This window comes from Pristiophorus japonicus, chromosome 14, assembly GCF_044704955.1.
Source record: "Pristiophorus japonicus isolate sPriJap1 chromosome 14, sPriJap1.hap1, whole genome shotgun sequence".
In the NCBI taxonomy this organism is placed as follows: Eukaryota; Metazoa; Chordata; class Chondrichthyes; family Pristiophoridae; genus Pristiophorus; species Pristiophorus japonicus.
Genome location: NC_091990.1, coordinates 157,971,633 through 157,989,078, shown reverse-complemented (window position 1 = coordinate 157,989,078; position 17,446 = coordinate 157,971,633). Strand labels below are relative to the sequence as shown.

Sequence of the window (17,446 nt, the reverse complement as noted above, 5' to 3'; positions counted from 1 at the left end):
GATCACGGGTTGGGGGCGTCAGATCACGGGTTGGGGGTATCTGATCACGGGTTGGGGGGGGCTTCAGGTCACGGGTTGGGGGCGTCAGATCACGGGTTGGGGGGGCTTCAGATCATGGGTTAGGGGGGCTTCAGATCACGGGTTGAGGGGGCTTCAGATCACGGGTTGGGGGGGCTTCAGATCACGGGTTGGGTGGGGCTTCAGATCACGGGTTGGGGGGGGCGTCAGATCACGGGTTGGGGGCGTCTGATCATGGGTTGGGGGGGCTTCAGATCACGGGTTGAGGGGGCTTCAGATCACGGGTTGGGGGCGTCTGATCACGGGTTGGGGGGGCTTCAGACCACGGGTTGGGGGGGCTTCAGATCACGGGTTGGGGGGGCTTCAGATCACGGGTTGCGGGGGGCTTCAGATCACGGTTTGGGGGGGGGCGTCAGATCATGGGTCGGGGGCGTCTGACCACGGGTTGGGGGGGCTTCAGATCACGGATTGGGGGGGGGTGTCTGATCACGGGTTGGGGGCATCTGATCACGGGTTGGGGGGGCTTCAGGTCACGTGTTGGGGGTGTCAGATCACAGCTTGGGGGGGCTTCAGATCACGGATTGGGGGGGGGCGTCAGATCATGGGTTGGGGGTGTCTAATCACGGGTCGTTGGTGCTTCAGATCACGGGTTGGGGGGGCGTCTGATCACGGGTTGGGGGGGTCTGATCACGGGTTGGGGGGGCTTCAGATCACGGGTTGGGGGGGCGTCAGATCATGGGTTGGGGCCATCTGATCACGGGTTGGGGGGGTGTCAGATCACGGGTTGGGGGCGTCAGATCACGGGTTGGCGGGGCGTCAGATCACGGGTTGGGGGGCGTCAGATCACGGATTGGCGGGGCGTCAGATCACGGGTTGGGGGCGTCTAATCACGGGTCGGGGGGGCTTCAGATCACGGGTCGTGGGGGCTTCAGATCATGGGTCGGGGGGGGCTTCAGATCATGGGTTGGGGGGCTTCAGATCACGGATTGGGGGGGCTTCAGATCATGGGTTCGGGGGGCTTCAGATCATGGGTTGGGGGCGTCTGATCATGGGTTGGGGGGCTTCAGATCACGGGTTGGGGGGGCTTAAATCACGGGTTGAGGGGGCTTCAGATCACGGGTTGGGGGCGTCTGATCACGGGTTGGGGGCGTCTGATCATGGGTTGGGAGGAGCTTCACTTCACGGGTTGGGGGCGTCTGATCACGGGTTGGGAGAAGCTTCACTTCACGGGTTGGGGGCGTCAGATCACGGGTTGGGGGGGCGTCAGATCATGGGTTGGGGCCGTCTGATCACGGGTTGGGGGGGCGTCAGATCACGGGTTGGGGGCGTCAGATCACGGGTTGGCGGGGCGTCAGATCACGGGTTGGGGGGAGTCAGATCACGGATTGGCGGGGCGTCAGATCACGGGTTGGGGGCGTCTAATCACGGGTCGGGGGGGCTTCAGATCACGGGTCATGGGGGCTTCAGATCATAGGTCGGGGGGGGCTTCAGATCATGGGTTGGGGGGGCTTCAGATCATGGCTTGGGGGCGTCTGATCACGGGTTGGGGGCGTCTGATCACGGGTTGGGAGAAGCTTCACTTCACGGGTTGGGGGCGTCAGATCACGGGTTGGGCGCGTCTGATCATGGGTTGGGGGCATCTGATCATGGGTTGGGGGCATCTGATCACGGGTTGGGGGGGTGTCAGATCACAGGTTGGGGGCTTCAGATAACGGGTTGGGGGCGTCAGATCACGGGTTGGGGGCATCTGATCACGGGTTAGGGGGGGCTTCAGGTCACGGGTTGGGGGCGTCAGATCACAGGTTGGGGGGGCTTCAGATCACGGGTTGGGGGGGCTTCAGATCACGGGTTGAGGGGGCTTCAGATCACGGGTTGGGGGGGCTTCAGATCACGGGTTGGGGGGGCGTCAGAACATGGGTTGGGGCGTCTGATCACGGGTTGGGGGGGCTTCAGATCACGGGTTGAGGGGGCGTCAGATCATGGGTTGGGGCCGTCTGATCATGGGTTGGGGGGGCGTCAGATCAAGTGTTGGGGGCGTCAGATCACGGGTTGGCGGGGCGTCAGATTACGGGTTGGGGGGGCGTCAGATCACGGATTGGCGGGGCGTCAGATCACGGGTTGGGGGCATCTAATCACGGGTCGGGGGGGCTTCAGATCACGGGTCGTGGGGGCTTCAGATCATGGGTCGGGGGGGGCTTCAGATCACGGATTGGGGGGGCTTCAGATCACGGATTGGGGGGGGCTTCAGATCATGGGTTGGGGGGGCTTCAGATCATGGGTTGGGGCCGTCTGATCACGGGTTGGGGGGGCTTCAGATCACGGGATGGGGGGGCTTAAATCACGGGTTGGGGGCTTCAGATCACGGGTTGGGGTGTCTGATCACAGGTTGGGGGCGTCTGATCATGGGTTGGGAGGAGCTTCACTTCACGGGTTGGGGGCGTCTGATCACGGGTTGGGAGGAGCTTCACTTCACGGGTTGGGGGCGTCAGATCACGGGTTGGGCGCGTCTGATCATGGGTTGGGGGCATCTGATCATGGGTTGGGGGCATCTGATCACGGGTTGGGGGGCGTCAGATCACGGGTTGGGGGCGTCAGATCACGGGTTGGGGGCTTCAGATCACGGGTTGGGGGCGTCAGATCACGGGTTGGGGGCATCTGATCACGGGTTGGGGTGGCTTCAGGTCACGGGTTGGGGGCGTCAGATAACGGGTTGGGGGGGCTTCAGATCACGGGTTGGGGGGGGCGTCTGATCATGGGTTGGGGGCGTCAGATCACGGGTTGGGCGCGTCTGATCATGGGTTGGGGGCATCTGATCATGGGTTGGGGGCATCTGATCACGGGTTGGGGGGCGTCAGATCACGGGTTGGGGGCGTCAGATCACGGGTTGGGGGCTTCAGATCACGGGTTGGGGGCGTCAGATCACGGGTTGGGGGCATCTGATCACGGGTTGGGGGGGCTTCAGGTCACGGGTTGGGGGCGTCAGATCACGGGTTGGGGGGGCTTCAGATCACGGGTTGGGGGCCTTCAGATCACGGGTTGAGGGGGCTTCAGATCACGGGTTGGGGGGGCTTCAGATCACGGGTTGGGGGGGGCGTCAGATCACGGGTTGGGGGGGGCGTCTGATCATGGGTTGGGGGCGTCAGATCACGGGTTGGGGGGGGCTTCAGATCGCGGGTTGGGGGGGGCGTCAGATCACGGGTTGGGGGCGTCTGATCATGGGTTGGGGGGGCTTCAGATGACGGGTTGAGGGGGCTTCAGATCACGGGTTGGGGGGGCGTCTGATCACGGATCGGGGGGGCTTCAGATCATGGGTTAGGGGGACTTCAGATCAAGGGTTGGGGGCGTCTGATCACGGGTTGGAGGCGTCTGATCACGGGTTGGAGGCGTCTGATCATGGGTTGGGGGGGTGTCAGATGACAGGTTGGGGGGGCGTCTGATCACGGGTTGGGGGGCTTCAGATCACGGGTTGCGGGGGCTTCAGATCACGGGTTGCGGAGGCTTCAGATCACGGGTTGGGGGGACGTCTGATCACGGGTTGGGGGGGGCGTCAGATCACGGGTTGCGGGGGCTTCAGCTCACGGGTTGGGGGGGCTTCAGATCACGGGTTGGGGGGGTCGTCAGATCATGGGTTGGGGGCGTCTGATCACGGGTTGGGGGCGTCAGATCACGGGTTGGGGGGGGGCTTCAGATCATGGGTCGGGGGCGTCTGACCACGGGTTGGGGGGGCTTCAGATCACGGGTTGGGGGGGTCGTCAGATCACGGGTTGGGGGCGTCTGATCATGGGTTGGGGGCGTCAGATCACGGGTTGGGGGTGGGGGGGCTTCAGATCATGGGTCGGGGGCGTCTGACCACGGGTTGGGGGGGCTTCAGATCACGGGTTGGGGGGTGTCTGATCACGGGTTGGGGGGGTGTCTGATCACGGGTTGGGGGGGGCGTCTGATCACGGGTTGCGGGCGTCTGATCACGGGTTGGGGGCGTCTGATCACGGGTTGGGGGGGCGTCTGATCACGGGTTGGGGGCGTCTGATCACGGGTTGGGGACGTCTGATCACGGGTTGGGGGCGTCTGATCACGGGTTGGGGGCGTCTGATCACGGGTTGGGGGCGTCTGATCACGGGTTGGGGGCGTCTGATCACGGGTTGGGAGGAGCTTCACTTCACGGGTTGGGGGCGTCAGATCACAGGTTGGGGGGCGTCAGATCACGGGTTGGGGGGCTTCAGATCACGGGTTGGGGGCGCGTCAGATCATGGGTTGGGGGCGTCAGATCACGGGTTGGGGGCGTCTGATCACAGGTTGGAGGGGCTTCAGATCATGGGTTGGGGGCGTCAGATCACGGGTTGGGGGCATCTGATCACGGGTCGGGGGGGCTTCAGATCACGGGTTGGGGGCGTCTGATCACGGGTCGGGGGGGCTTCAGATCACGGGTTGGGGGCGTCTGATCACGGGTTGGGGGGCTTCAGATCATGGGTTAGGGGGACTTCAGATCAAGGGTTGGGGGCGTCTGATCACTGGTTGGAGGCGTCTGATCACGGGTTGGGGGGGTGTCAGATGACAGGTTGGGGGGGCGTCTGATCACGGGTTGGGGGGCTTCAGATCACGGGTTGCGGGGGCTTCAGATCACGGGTTGCGGGGGCTTCAGATCACGGGTTGGGGGGGCGTGTGATCACGGGTTGGGGGGGGCGTCAGATCACGGATTGGGGAGGGCTTCAGATCATGGGTTGGGGAGGCTTCAGATCATGGGTTGGGGGCGTCTGATCATGGGTTGGGGGGGCTTCAGATCACGGGTTGGGGGGGCTTAAATCACGGGTTGGAGGGGCTTCAGATCACGGGTTGGGGGCGTCTGATCACGGGTTGGGAGCGTCTGATCATGGGTTGGGAGGAGCTTCACTTCACGGGTTGGGGGCGTCTGCTCACGGGTTGGGGGGCTTCAGATCACGGGTTGGGGGGGGCATCAGATCACAGGTTGAGGGGGCTTCAGATCACGGGTTGAGGGCATCTGATCACGGGTTTGGGGGGCTTCATATCACGGGTTGGGGGCGTCTGATCACGGGTTGGGGGGGCTTCAGATCACGGGTTGGGAGCGTCTGTTCACGGGTTGGGAGAGCTTCAGATCACGGGTTGTGGGTGTCTGATCACGGGTTGGTGGCGTCTGATCACGAGTTGGGGGGCGTCTGATCACGGGTCGGGGGCAACTGATCACGGACAGGGGGGATTTCAGATTGCGGGTTGGGGGCTTCAGATCACTGGTTGGGGGCTTCAGATCACTGGTTGGGGGGGCTTCACATCAAGGCTCAGGTTATTCAGATCCAACCTGAATAAAAATTTATCAACAAATCAAAGATTAAATATTCCATGTTCCTACCTGTGTGAAGCAGCAGCAGCCTTCGAGCTGCAGTGTCTGGATGGCAGCCGAAGAAACAGCAAGCAGCTTTCGAGCTGCGAAGATGACTGAGGCCATTTGGCCCGGGGATAGGGGCGGCGTCAGGCCACAGCGGACCGCGGTAGAATCCGGCAGCAACAGGCTCCGACTGTTCGGCCGGAGTCCACGAGACAAATCTTCACTTTTCCTCTAGTCCCTTTAAAAATGGCCGTGTGCCAATGTTTATGTGCCACTGCGCGTGCGCGCGCGCTCCAACGCGCGTGCCCAGGGTTGCCAGCACGGCGTTGCCTTATTTAAATTAGCCCCGCCCCCCACTACTTGTAGAATCGGCGCGATTCTCTTGCTCCGTCCCCCGCTGTTCTATGCGCACCGTGCCAACTGCTGAAGACCTGCAGGGAGCCGGAGAATATGCAAGTATTTTTTCGGCGCACTTTCGAGCGTGAAAAACGGGCGTCCAGGTCGGGCCTGCGCCGTTCTAGGCGCAGCCCAATACTTGGGCTCAATATATCTGCTGAATTCCCTTTATCCAATCTGTCACTTGTTCAAAAAACTCTATTAAATTTGATGAACGTGACTTGCCTTCAACACGTTAATGCTGCTGCCCTTGAGTAACCCATGGATTACTGAATGCTCACTTTTTCCCCCTAAATTATGGATTCTAAAAGCACAACTGGTCTATAGTAATCCAGTTTGTCTTTCTCTCCCTTTTTTGAACAACGATGTTACCTTGGTTACTTTCCAATCCCACAGTACAACCTGCTTAAAGTTATTGGTATGAGGTTTAGAGGGGATTTGAGGAGAAATATTTTCACCCAGAAGGTGCTGGGGGTCTGGAACTCACTGCCTGAAAGGGTAGTAGAGGCAGAAACCCTCTCAGCATTTAAAAAGTACATGGATATGCACTTGAGGTGCTGCAGTCTACAAGGCCAAGAACCAAGAGCTGGAAAGTCGGAATAGGCTGGATAGCTCTTTGTCGGCCGGCATGGACACGATGGGCCGAATGGCCTCCTGTGTGCTGTAAATTTCTATGATTCTATGAACCTTTGCCATTTCCTCTCTGACTTCTTTCAGCAGTTGAAGAAATATTAGGACCTTGTGACTTATCCATCTTGAGTTCTGCTAATTCCTTTTCTACATTTATCTCGAACAGTTCTTCCACATCCATCTCTAGTACACCTACATTCTCACTTCCATCATCATTTGTAAAAACTGATGCAAATATTAGCTTAATATATTCCTACCATACCTTTATCCTTCACAATTCGACTCTCTGCTTCATTCCTGGGCTGTTTTACCCTCTCTTTTTCACGGCTTATAAAATTCCTTGCTACCTCTTATGTGCTAATATTCCTTTATGGCCCTTCCAGTATTCTGATTCACTTTCCCACTACACTTCCTATACTCCTCACGGTTTTTTCCAACATTGTTCGCCCTAGTTCTATCGTGCGCCTAAGTTTTAGCTTAGTTTGGTATTCTATATTTGTCTATAAACTCCATTCTTTGGTACACTTCCTTTTTCCTGACAGGAATATGTTTATTTTGTACTCTATCCATCTTATATTTGATCATTTCCTACTGCTGATCCATGGACCTGTTGCTTAATCTGGGCCAGAGCTCTTCTTATCTCTGAACTTTGCCCTTTCCTTTTAAATCTTCATTACTGTTATGTATGTATAACTCAATAGACTGAATACTGTAAACTAACACAGGTACAAACCTGGCTCTGCTTTATTAGGGCCCAAAGTGAATACATTCATGATGGCTTGCCTTTTATACCTGGCCGCACACATGTGTGTACAGCCCAATGACCGCCGACAGTGGCGCCACCTGGTGGCTAGTAACCCCAAACATACAAACATGACAGTTACCATTTTCTGTTCTTACATTGAATCTAACTACACTGTGGTCACTATTTCCCAATTGTTCTCCAACTCCCATGTCAGTTATTTTCTCCACTTCAGTTCCTGTAACAAAATCAAGAAATACTTCTTTTCACTGTTGGACTAGAAACACGCTGACTTGGGAAGCAGTCAGGGATAAATTCTGAAAAGCATTGCCCCCTTTGACCACATGTTCCAATCTATTTTGGGATGCTGAAAATCACCTCTGACCTGCACTGCACACCAAGAATTGGACCATTTCCCTTCCTACCAACTCTATTCCTTTTGCATTCTGACTTACATTCCAGCGCAATGATAAGATCTTTTACAAAAACTGACACCCGCCATCTTTTTTTCCCCTCCCGAAAATCTGCTGAAAATGTTATAAATAGGATTATTAAGTCCCAGTCCTGTACAGAACTGAGTCCTATCCTTGTTAAAGCTCTGTTTTACCATACCCCTCCCTTCATAGCTATTAATAATTCTAATGCTTAAATATTGTTTTGAATGATTTGTGCATTCACATGCTAACAAACTTAATCCTCACTCTAATTTGCCTTGACTCTTGACTGCTTTAAGCTATTATCTGTAGTACTATATTTTATAAATTTAAGACTTTTTCAAACTAATTATGCCATAGCTCAGTGCCTCTGAGTCAGAAGATTGTAAGTTCAAGTCCTACTCCACAGATTTGAGCACATAAATCCAGCTGACACTCCAGTGCACTGTCTGAAGGAGTGCTGCACTGTCAGAGGTGCCACCTTTCGAATGAGACATTAAACCGAGGCCCCGTCTGCTCTCTCAGGTGGATGTAAAAGATCCTATGGCACTATTTCGAAGAAGAGCAGGAGAGTTATCCCCTATATCCTGGCCAATATTTATCCCTCAATCAACAGCACTAAAACAGATTATCTGGTCATTATCACATTGCTGTTTGTGGGAGCTTGCTGTGTGCAAATTTGCTGCTGTGTTTCCTACATTACAACAGTGACACTTCAAAAAGTACTTCATTGGCTGTAAAGCGCTTTGGGATGTCCTGAGGTTGTGAAAGGTGCTGTATAATTGCAAGTCTTTCTTTATTTAATAAAAACATCCTGTAAATCTTTCAGGAAGGGAATGGTATCCCTGGTGCAGTACAGCAGAGATTGCAAAGGAATCTCACTTCTGCTATTGTGCTTAGTTAGTCACAGGGATACAGCGAAAAAGGTAAATTTTTCACACCAAGTACACTGATAATGCCTCTCCCCTCTGTGCCACTACCCTAGTGCTCCCCATTAGTACATTATGGCTTCAGTACTGCTGCAGGGAGTGTGTGCAGTGTTTATACATGTTGGCCCAGATTTTGCTGTAGCAAGGCATCTAACGGCATCTGCTGTTAATTAGTTCATGCACATTTAGGTTGTAACATTTTTTGCGTGGCAAGTTGCTGGAGGTGCGAGCTGATAACGTCGCAGCGAGGGAAACAGGTCATCTGGGATCTGAGTGAACAGGTCAACCAAATGTTTATCTCCTTAACCAATCAGAGTGAAGGACTGAGAAATAAATAGCGGATGGACTAGGAAGGAGGGGGAATTAGAGTGGGTGAATTCAATATCAAATCAGGGACAGAAAGAGAAATAAAGAGAGGGAGAGAATATTGGATTAAGAAAGAGGAAAGAGAAAGAAAGAAAAAATAAAACAAATTAAATTTGATATTTTTAAAATCTTCAATAATGATTAATATCTGAAGAAATGAGACTCCAAACTTGTAATAGTTAATTTTCAGAGAGGTTGATTGGCCGTAATTAACAATTATACTGTAATTATAAGGATACTTACCATTGTAATGGTAAGACTTAACTTTCTGTGGCGAGTTTAGTTCATGTCGACCGTAACTTCACGCCATTCAATGCATGTTAACGGTGAGGCAGACAGCGAAATGCTATTTTCATGAAGCTAATGGCAGAGCGATCCAACTCAGACAGCAACATTTGGGTATTGACATTTAATCATACATCTGCTCTTTGCCTGAAGTTGCTGTACCAATTACGCATAAGTAATGGTGAACGCCATTAGCCTCATTGTTAGTTTGACAACAAAAACCATTAACTCTCAATTAACTGAATGGAAGAGGTGCCCTTCACTCAAAATAGCTAAATAGTTTTCCACTAAATAGTTTTGCAACTTGATAAGCAAGGTTCTCTATTTGCGGATATAGTTAGCCTGAAGCTCTTCGATTATCTTTAATTAACTGTAGATGGGAAATACAGCCTACTGACAAAGGACCCATTAGATTAGTCAGCCCTCTGTTTAAGTTTCCTTTAAGGCCCAATATTAGCCTAGAGCAGGAATCGGGCAGGCGAGGTCCAAGGCGAGCACCAAAGGCAGCGCGAGGCCCGGGCAATTTTATCTCTGGGCCATCATCCACATGCCCAAGGTGAGTTGATCACCTAAAACCGGCGGACAGGAGCAGAATGTTGGGCGGCAGGAGCTAGCCAGCTGGGATCAGAGGAATGGACCCTGTCAGTCATGTAAGTCACGGAGAGCAGTCGGGGGTGGGGTAGGGAGCCCGGGACAGGAGAGGCTTAATCCTCCCTTGAGGGATCTAGAGGAGGAACCCTGCTCCTCCGGGCCCCACAAGGAAATTTAAATAAAAATGAACTCTTCCGGCTCCTGCTGTCATGTATTCAGCCAGCATTGTAACCCATGTATAATCTGACCTAAGTTGTACACTGTGAGAATAATGACCACTAGGTGGTGAACTTGTGGGAGACACTCCTAACCTGGACCTTCAGGTATAAAAGGGGAAGCTCCACCCACCTTCATCACTTGAGTGCTAAGGAATAAAGGACAGGTCACAGACTGACCTTCTCTCAAGCATGGGCCTCGTGTGCATTTATACTGTATAGTAAGGACGTATCACTTGCTCCTGCTGCCTTCTACTTTTGAGAAAGTCGCACTGGCTTCCCCACTCAGGCCGCCGGTTAAAGTAGCAGTCTGGACCCGATGACTCTATGGGAGCCGAATCTGTATATTTGAAGAAGAATCCCACCAGTTTTCTGGCAGGGCCGCCTGATCAGAAAAGCAGGTTAAAATTCGAGACTGGGGGACCATAGCGGGACATGGGCGAGTAAGTGTCCCGGACAATTTTGATTGGGCTAAAATTTTTCCTATCGGTAGAATTTCTGATGCTCTTGAAAGGAGAATTTTACCACTTAGGAAATGTAGACATTTCTCCTCAAATTATATTCCACTGTATTACTTTCAATCCGTCACAATCCGATGATTATAGAGGACGTCTAGTCATTAGTTTTTTGCCAACTTGTCAAATGTACAGCTTTCCCCCGCCATCCCCAGCCCCCATAAGACCTGCAAGAATCATTGTGTTGTAGGGAGAAGGGAATGGAGGGTTATGCTGATAGATTTAGATGAGGAAAGACGGGAGGAGGCTCGAGTGGAGCATAAACGCAGGCATGGTTGGGCCGAATGGCCTGTTTCTGTTTTATATATCCTATGTAGTCCAATGTATTCCTATGTAGTCGGAGATGAGGCTAATGTGTGGAATGTTTATGAACCTTAAAGAAAAAGTGAACTTTATCCGTAGCAGACTGAGTTAGCACCGTGAAATCCATCATGTGTTTCAGAGCTGAAAGAAGAAATGAATTGTGATTTGAACTTTTACAATCCTTAAAGGCAATGATGAAGAAAATCAAAGAGCTTTAACCTTAGCTGGAGTCTTGCTAACCTTAGTTAAAGTGATTGCCACAGGTAACATTGTTTATACCAGGCAAGTGCTGTTCCTGACTGGTTATCATAGAATGATAAAAGTTATCGCACAGAAGGAAGCCATTTGGCCCATTGTGTCTGTGCCAGCTCTTTGAAAGAGCTGTCCAATTAGTCTCAGTCCCCTGCTCTTTCACCCTAGCCCTGCAACAATTCTCCTTTAAGTATTTACCCAATTCCCCTTTGAAAGTTATTATTTAATCTGCTTCCACCGCCCTTTCAGGCAATGCATTCCAGATCATAACAACTTGCTGCGTTAAAAAAACAAAAATTCTCCTCCGGAAGTAGGTACTATCTGAATGCAGTAGTTATCTACATTATTATTACCTACGTCTGTCCTGAGATATCTTTTGGAAGGAGAGGGGGAGAAAGCTCCCACCTTCTCCTCCCTTGGAAAGCAATGTTCCAGCAATTGAGGGACAGAATTCTGATGAAAACAGCTTCCGACCTAAAGTCCAGCCCTTGGTTGTCATTATCCCTAAATTCTGTCCCGTGAGAGTGCAGAATTCCTGGGCTTTGGTATTCTGCATTTGATTATTAGGAGATTCCTTTCAAATTACTTAGACAAATTACCATTTAGCGAGGCTTATTCGTGATGATATTGTTACTTAATGCGCCAATCATTAAAGCTTGTGGTGCATCTGATTGCTATTTATCAATATTATTTTAACAAAAAGCACTTTAAAGGGCACATTAGCTTTTTTTTGTCCCCCCCTTGGTGATTGCTAGCTCCACACAGTTTTTGAGGAAGAAACATGGATCAAAGTAACAGTTCTGGTATTTTATTTGAAAGAGTAGAAATTTCCAGAACAGAGCTTTGGGTTTCCAGGTAACATAAAGTTCACCGTTTATCTGAAGGGCTGATTTGTGATTTAATGCATTCATCGCGAAGGACGTGAGGAAGGAGAATTGAATGACAGAAAACAAAAGCTTTTTGGTTATAGCTCAGTTGATCATGCATAGATAGTGAAATCAGAAATGAAAGGTAAGAGTTCTAATGTCACACGGAGTCCTTTTATGGACCATTAATACTTGAAAACACATTTTGACAAATAATCATTTGAGGAGGTATAGTCATTGTAACATCAATCATAACTTAATGGCCCATTTTGTCCTTTTACCCAAAGCAAATGCAGTGAAGAAATTTGTGAAGATAAGTAATTTTGTTTCCATATTAAGTATGCTGGTTACAGCCATCATTTCATGCTGAGAGGGACATAGAAATCATAAGGTGCATCAGGTATGTGTGATGTGAAACTAAAGAGCTGACCCTCATATATGTCCTATATTCTTTTGTGAGACAGATATTGATGAGTGTGCCGAAGGCATCATACAGTGCCACAAACACGCCCGCTGTGTCAACCTACCAGGGTGGTATCACTGTGAGTGCAGGGCTGGTTACCATGACAACGGCAACTATTCATTCACCGGGGAGACCTGCATTGGTAAGCAATTAAACAAAATTGCTGTCATTCCAACAGACTTTTGTTCTATTTATATCGATACATTACAACTGACTGAAATTTGTGTTTTCTCCAAATTCCTGTTGCAATTGAGAAAAAAATGCCTTGCAAGATTTTTTTTTCTTTGCGGGAGAAAATAATGCAATACCGAGGGAGTTTAGTTGTAACTCATTTTAATTGAGCTTGCAAGTCATTCTGCGCACACTGATTGTTGAGGGATTTTCATTCTTTCTCTATCCCGAAGATTATGATGGCATGGATCTAGCTTTTGTTTCATCAGGTGGGGGGATGTGAACAGGGAGGTTTGGGGGGATAGGCCCAACTCCCATCCATCTCCAATACACTATTAATATTAATGTTAAGGGGTTGCATGCAGCTGGTTGAGCATGCCTGGTTAGTTGGCGCACAAATCTCGAAGTTGCAAAACCTACTCCAGGAAATCGGCATTCAGTGCATAACGGAGTGAAGGGTTATGGGACAGGAAAGTGGAGCTGAGTCCAAGATCAGATCAGCCACGATGTTATTGAATGGCAGAGCAGGCTCGAGGGGCCAAATGGCCTACTCCTGCTCCTATTTCTTATGTTCTTATATTCTTATAATAAATGTTATTAAAAATTGCCTGTTTTTAAAGAAATTTCAGGTGTCGTTTGAGTGCCCTGACCGGGGTGTTAATCAACAGCTATTGACAAATTTATTGCGCACACAATTTGGCTCGTACTTACACACAATTGACTCATGTGCTTCCTTATGAGCCAGAAGAGTCCAAGTTTTTTCAGTTGTTCCTCATAACTCAGACCTCTAAGACAAGGTAGCTCATTGACCAGAAGTGGGCACATTACTCGAGTTGCGTTTGGAGTAGAACACTATATAGATTGACCATGACTTCCTTTCTTTCTCTACTGGTTGTGAGGATCCTTCATCAACGGAGTTTCGACAGTCTTGGCCTACTTCCTAGTGAACGAAAATGCACGGCACAAAACAACTCATAATTCAGCTTAAATTGCTCTTAAGCTGTTAGTCTCACTTATAGAGGTTATGTTTTGTGTTGGAAATAGAAAAAAAAACACTGTCTTGGTGCAGAATGAGTAGTGTACTGAGGTTGGCGTTAAGGCAAATTGTTTGTGCAGATTAGCGATAACTTTACTCTTGAACCGGGGTATGCTATAACTGATCTGGGAATACTTGGGCACCGAAATTCATCACCTCATTGGTTGCAGCCGCCGACTGCTGCCCTCTGCCGCCAACATTCCTCATCAAGATCCGCCCAATGCCACTTTGGAGGTGGGCGGGAGGGGAGAGCCATCGGGAACCGCCCGCTGACATCAGCAGATGGCAGACAGGCGCAGCTGACCTCCCGCCCGCCGAGCACCCAGGTTCCTGCGGACGGGAGTCGGCCGAAGTTGGCGGCAGAACGGGGGTGGGCCGCTGCGAGGAGGCTGGTCTGCCCCCAACGGTAAGTCTGAGGAAGCTGAAAAAAAGGTAACTGAGCATTTTAAAAAAAAATTTAAATTCCACAGCCATTTACCTGGATGGGATGAAGGTCTTCCGATACTTAAATTTTTTTTACTGTTGATGTTTTTTTTCAGGTCTTCGACCCTCCGTGGGCCCGGCTCCATCCTCGGCGCACTTGGGCGGCAAGCGCCTCTGCCGCCGAGAATGAGACCTCCCGCCCGCTGCCGCCCAGATTGGCGATGTACATCGTCCATTTGCCGCCTGCCGACCTTCGAGGGCCCTCGGCGATGAATATCCCGCCCAAAGTACCGTCCGGTGCCTCGGCGGCCATCAGCGGTACTTTGGACGGCACTTGGGCGGGCGGAGGCCCTTGATGTTGAAACTGTGGTGGCGATTTATTATCTCATCACCACTGCATGAAAATCGGCGTTGTGTGCCTGTTAATATTATTGAGAAGGGTCTGTGCACCTGTTTGCCCATGATAGGCACCATGGAGTTTGACAATGTGGTGTCCATTGCTTCAGAGCTTTCCGCAACCCACAGGCACTGCTGAACCTTGGCCCAGAAATTGGGGAATGCTGGCAAACTGCTGGTAACATTGGCGGTCAAGGATAACGGCCGCCGACCGAGAGAGCGCAGGCAGTACCGGCATTTTGGTACTACCTGCTCATTATCGTCAGCATGGTGGTGATTTGCTCGTGCAACACACTCCTTGCAGCGCTAATGTCAGAAGGAGGCCAAAGGTCAACTTGGTCTCCCACCCACAGTGGAGGGGAGCGGGGAAAGAAGGGATCAACCCAAACAGTTGCCATATGTGCTCCAAAAATATTAGCTGCCACCCGATGTTTGGCGATATTTTGTTTGTTTATGACATGAATGCAGATAAAAGAGATCACAGATCATCTTCAGTCGTTGTAGTGGAGTTCACCCATTGATTTACTGACCCACAAACCCTGTGGGCCTGCTGAAAAGCTGTCAGAAAAATCAACCAACCCCTCACCCCACTCAACTGCTCCCTGCTCCCTCCCTCCCCGCCACTGATGGGCAAAAACTGAAAGTTTGAAAGACGAACCTTGGCAAAGGAAGTGTTTGAAGTTCCGGCGCCTGTCCTCCTAAGTCCTGCCACACTCCTCATAACAGTTAACGCTGCTGAAAGGCCTTTTAGAGGCAGCACTCACTGGCGTGATTTAGCACGGATGACAATGCGAGCGGAAAACTCCAAAATGGATGAGCTGGTGTCAACTTGGCGTTGTACGCTGACTGACGTCACGCTCCACATCATTAAAATACACGCGCCGATCGCAGGCAACGGCAGCACTGCCAACCCGCTGGAAATTTCTGGCGCGCTGCTGCCCACCACTGGCTGGCGGAAGAGCGCCGACCGCTGTCTTTTTAGCCATTTCATGCCGCAACCCACCTGAATTTCTGGGCCATTGACTCTTCAGTTGGCACAATCAGCCATGCTTATTATTTACATTTATTGATTCCTAGTTTCAATTTAGTTGTTTTGGTGAGTTGGGCTTTGTGCAATGCACTCAATTGTCCCTAGAATAAAATAGGATACTGGCCGCCTGAAATTGAGAACATGTTCCATTCACAGCACTGAAATATCTCATTACGGGCACAAAAATACATGTTTTTTAAAAAAAGTAACATTTTCCCATTACTCGGAAGTACTACGAAAATAGTTCTTACCAAAGGCTTGAAATCTACTATCGAGTGAAATAGCCTTGGGGCAAAGGCAGTTTTAATGAGAAATTTGCAAGAACTCATGAGTTTGCACTCTTCTATGATGTATCTACAGGATCGGCAATGAGTTGTCTATGAATTAGTTTACACAGACCCAAAAATAACACCAGAAAAACACCAAGTCATCTTTTTCCTCTCAAGCATCCTACACTTACAACTTGTATTTATATCGAGCCTTTAACATAGTAAACCATCCCAAGGTGCTTCACAGGACTGTTATAAGACAAAAAATTTGACACTGAGCCTAATAAAAAATTAAGGCAGGCAACCAAAAGCTTGGTCAAAGAGGTGGATTTTAAGGAGCGTCTTAAAGGAGGGACAAGAGGTGGAGAGGCTTAGGGAGGGAATTCCAGAGCTTAGGGCCTAGGCAGTTGAAAGCACAGCCACCAATGGTTCAGTGATTAAAATCAGGGATGTTCAAGAGGGCAGAATTGGAGGAGCCCAAATATCTTGGGCGGTTGTAGGGCTAGAAGGGTTTACAGAGATAGGGAGGGGTGAGGCCATGGAGGGATTTGAAAACAAGGATGAAAATTTTAAAATTGAGGTGTTGCTTAACCGAGAACCAATGTAGGTCAGCGAACACAGGAGTAACGGGACTTGGTGCGAGTTAGGACATGGGCAGCAGACTTTTGGATGACCTCAACTTTGTGCAGGGTTGAACGTGGGAGGTTAGCCAGGAGTGCGTTGGAACAGTCAAGTCTAGGGGAAACAAAGTCATGGATGAGGCCTTCAGGCAGGTGCAGAGACGGGCAATGTTACGGAGGTGGAAATAGGTGTGATGATGCGAATATGTTCGTCAAAAGCTAATTTCAGGGTCAAATATGACACCGAGGTTGCAAACAGTCTGGTTCAGCCTCTTTGTTGTCGAAGTGTTTGAGACAAGGGGAGCGGGGATGCAGCCTTGCCATTTGTGGTGGTTATTGGAAAGTTAACGGTTATTTCTTCAACAGATGCTATTTCATACTAGAGTAAGCTAACCCTTGAGAAGTGCACCAGCACTGTTAATATTTGGGCTCTGTGCAAAGATCTTATTGTAGGTTTTAATTTTATCTCCACCAATTTTGTCCATAATTCAAGGTGTCTGATCATTTTGCTCAGAGATGCTGCACACTCTCCGTTACCTAATAATAGTGGCTATCATTCGTGTCTGTGTGTGTGTGTGTGTGTGTGTGTGTGATGGCACTGAGGGGTCGAAATTCGGTATCGCCGTTTTGGAAGCGGTGACACTGGTTGAGTGTTGATTTCACCGCCTCAAACTGCCAAATTCAGGTTTTCCATCCAAAGATGAGAGAGCAGTGCTAAAAGTGGCGTTGCACACTTGCCCTCGGGCACCAACAGAGTGAGAGCTCAGGAGGCCGACTGAATTTCCCGACAGTAGGCTGCCGGCATGCGAGTTGAAAAAAATGGAAAATAAAGTTTGTGAAAATGTCCCTGATCCACACCCATACTTCCTCACTGGTGCCATTAATACATAAATGCTGAAAAACTTAAAGATAACAACTTATCTTGATCTCTGGACGATACCTTCCCGGGATCCCCGATGTACCAACAGGTTTTCCAGGCTGTACAAACTCCTGCCAGTAAGACCACCGTACCTACCTAACTTCGTAGCCGCAGCACCAAGAGGGCACTGCACGCTCGCTGATGTCACCACGTGGGTGGCCGTAGAGCGCGCAGCGATATCTCTTGGTGCCACCCCTACCACCCAACTAAATTACTCCAGAGGCCAGGGACCCACTCTG

At 50.3% G+C, this 17,446-nt stretch overlaps 1 protein-coding gene across 1 annotated transcript in view; it reads left to right on the top strand.

The window, feature by feature from the left end:
• LOC139280163 (protein kinase C-binding protein NELL1-like) overlaps positions 1-17,446 on the top strand; it is a 1,006,941-nt gene that overhangs the window by 840,033 nt on the left and 149,462 nt on the right. The window contains exon 16 of the mRNA XM_070899716.1: positions 12,345-12,485. Within this exon, the coding sequence (XP_070755817.1) occupies positions 12,345-12,485 (141 nt within the window). The remainder of the gene's footprint in view (positions 1-12,344; positions 12,486-17,446) is intronic.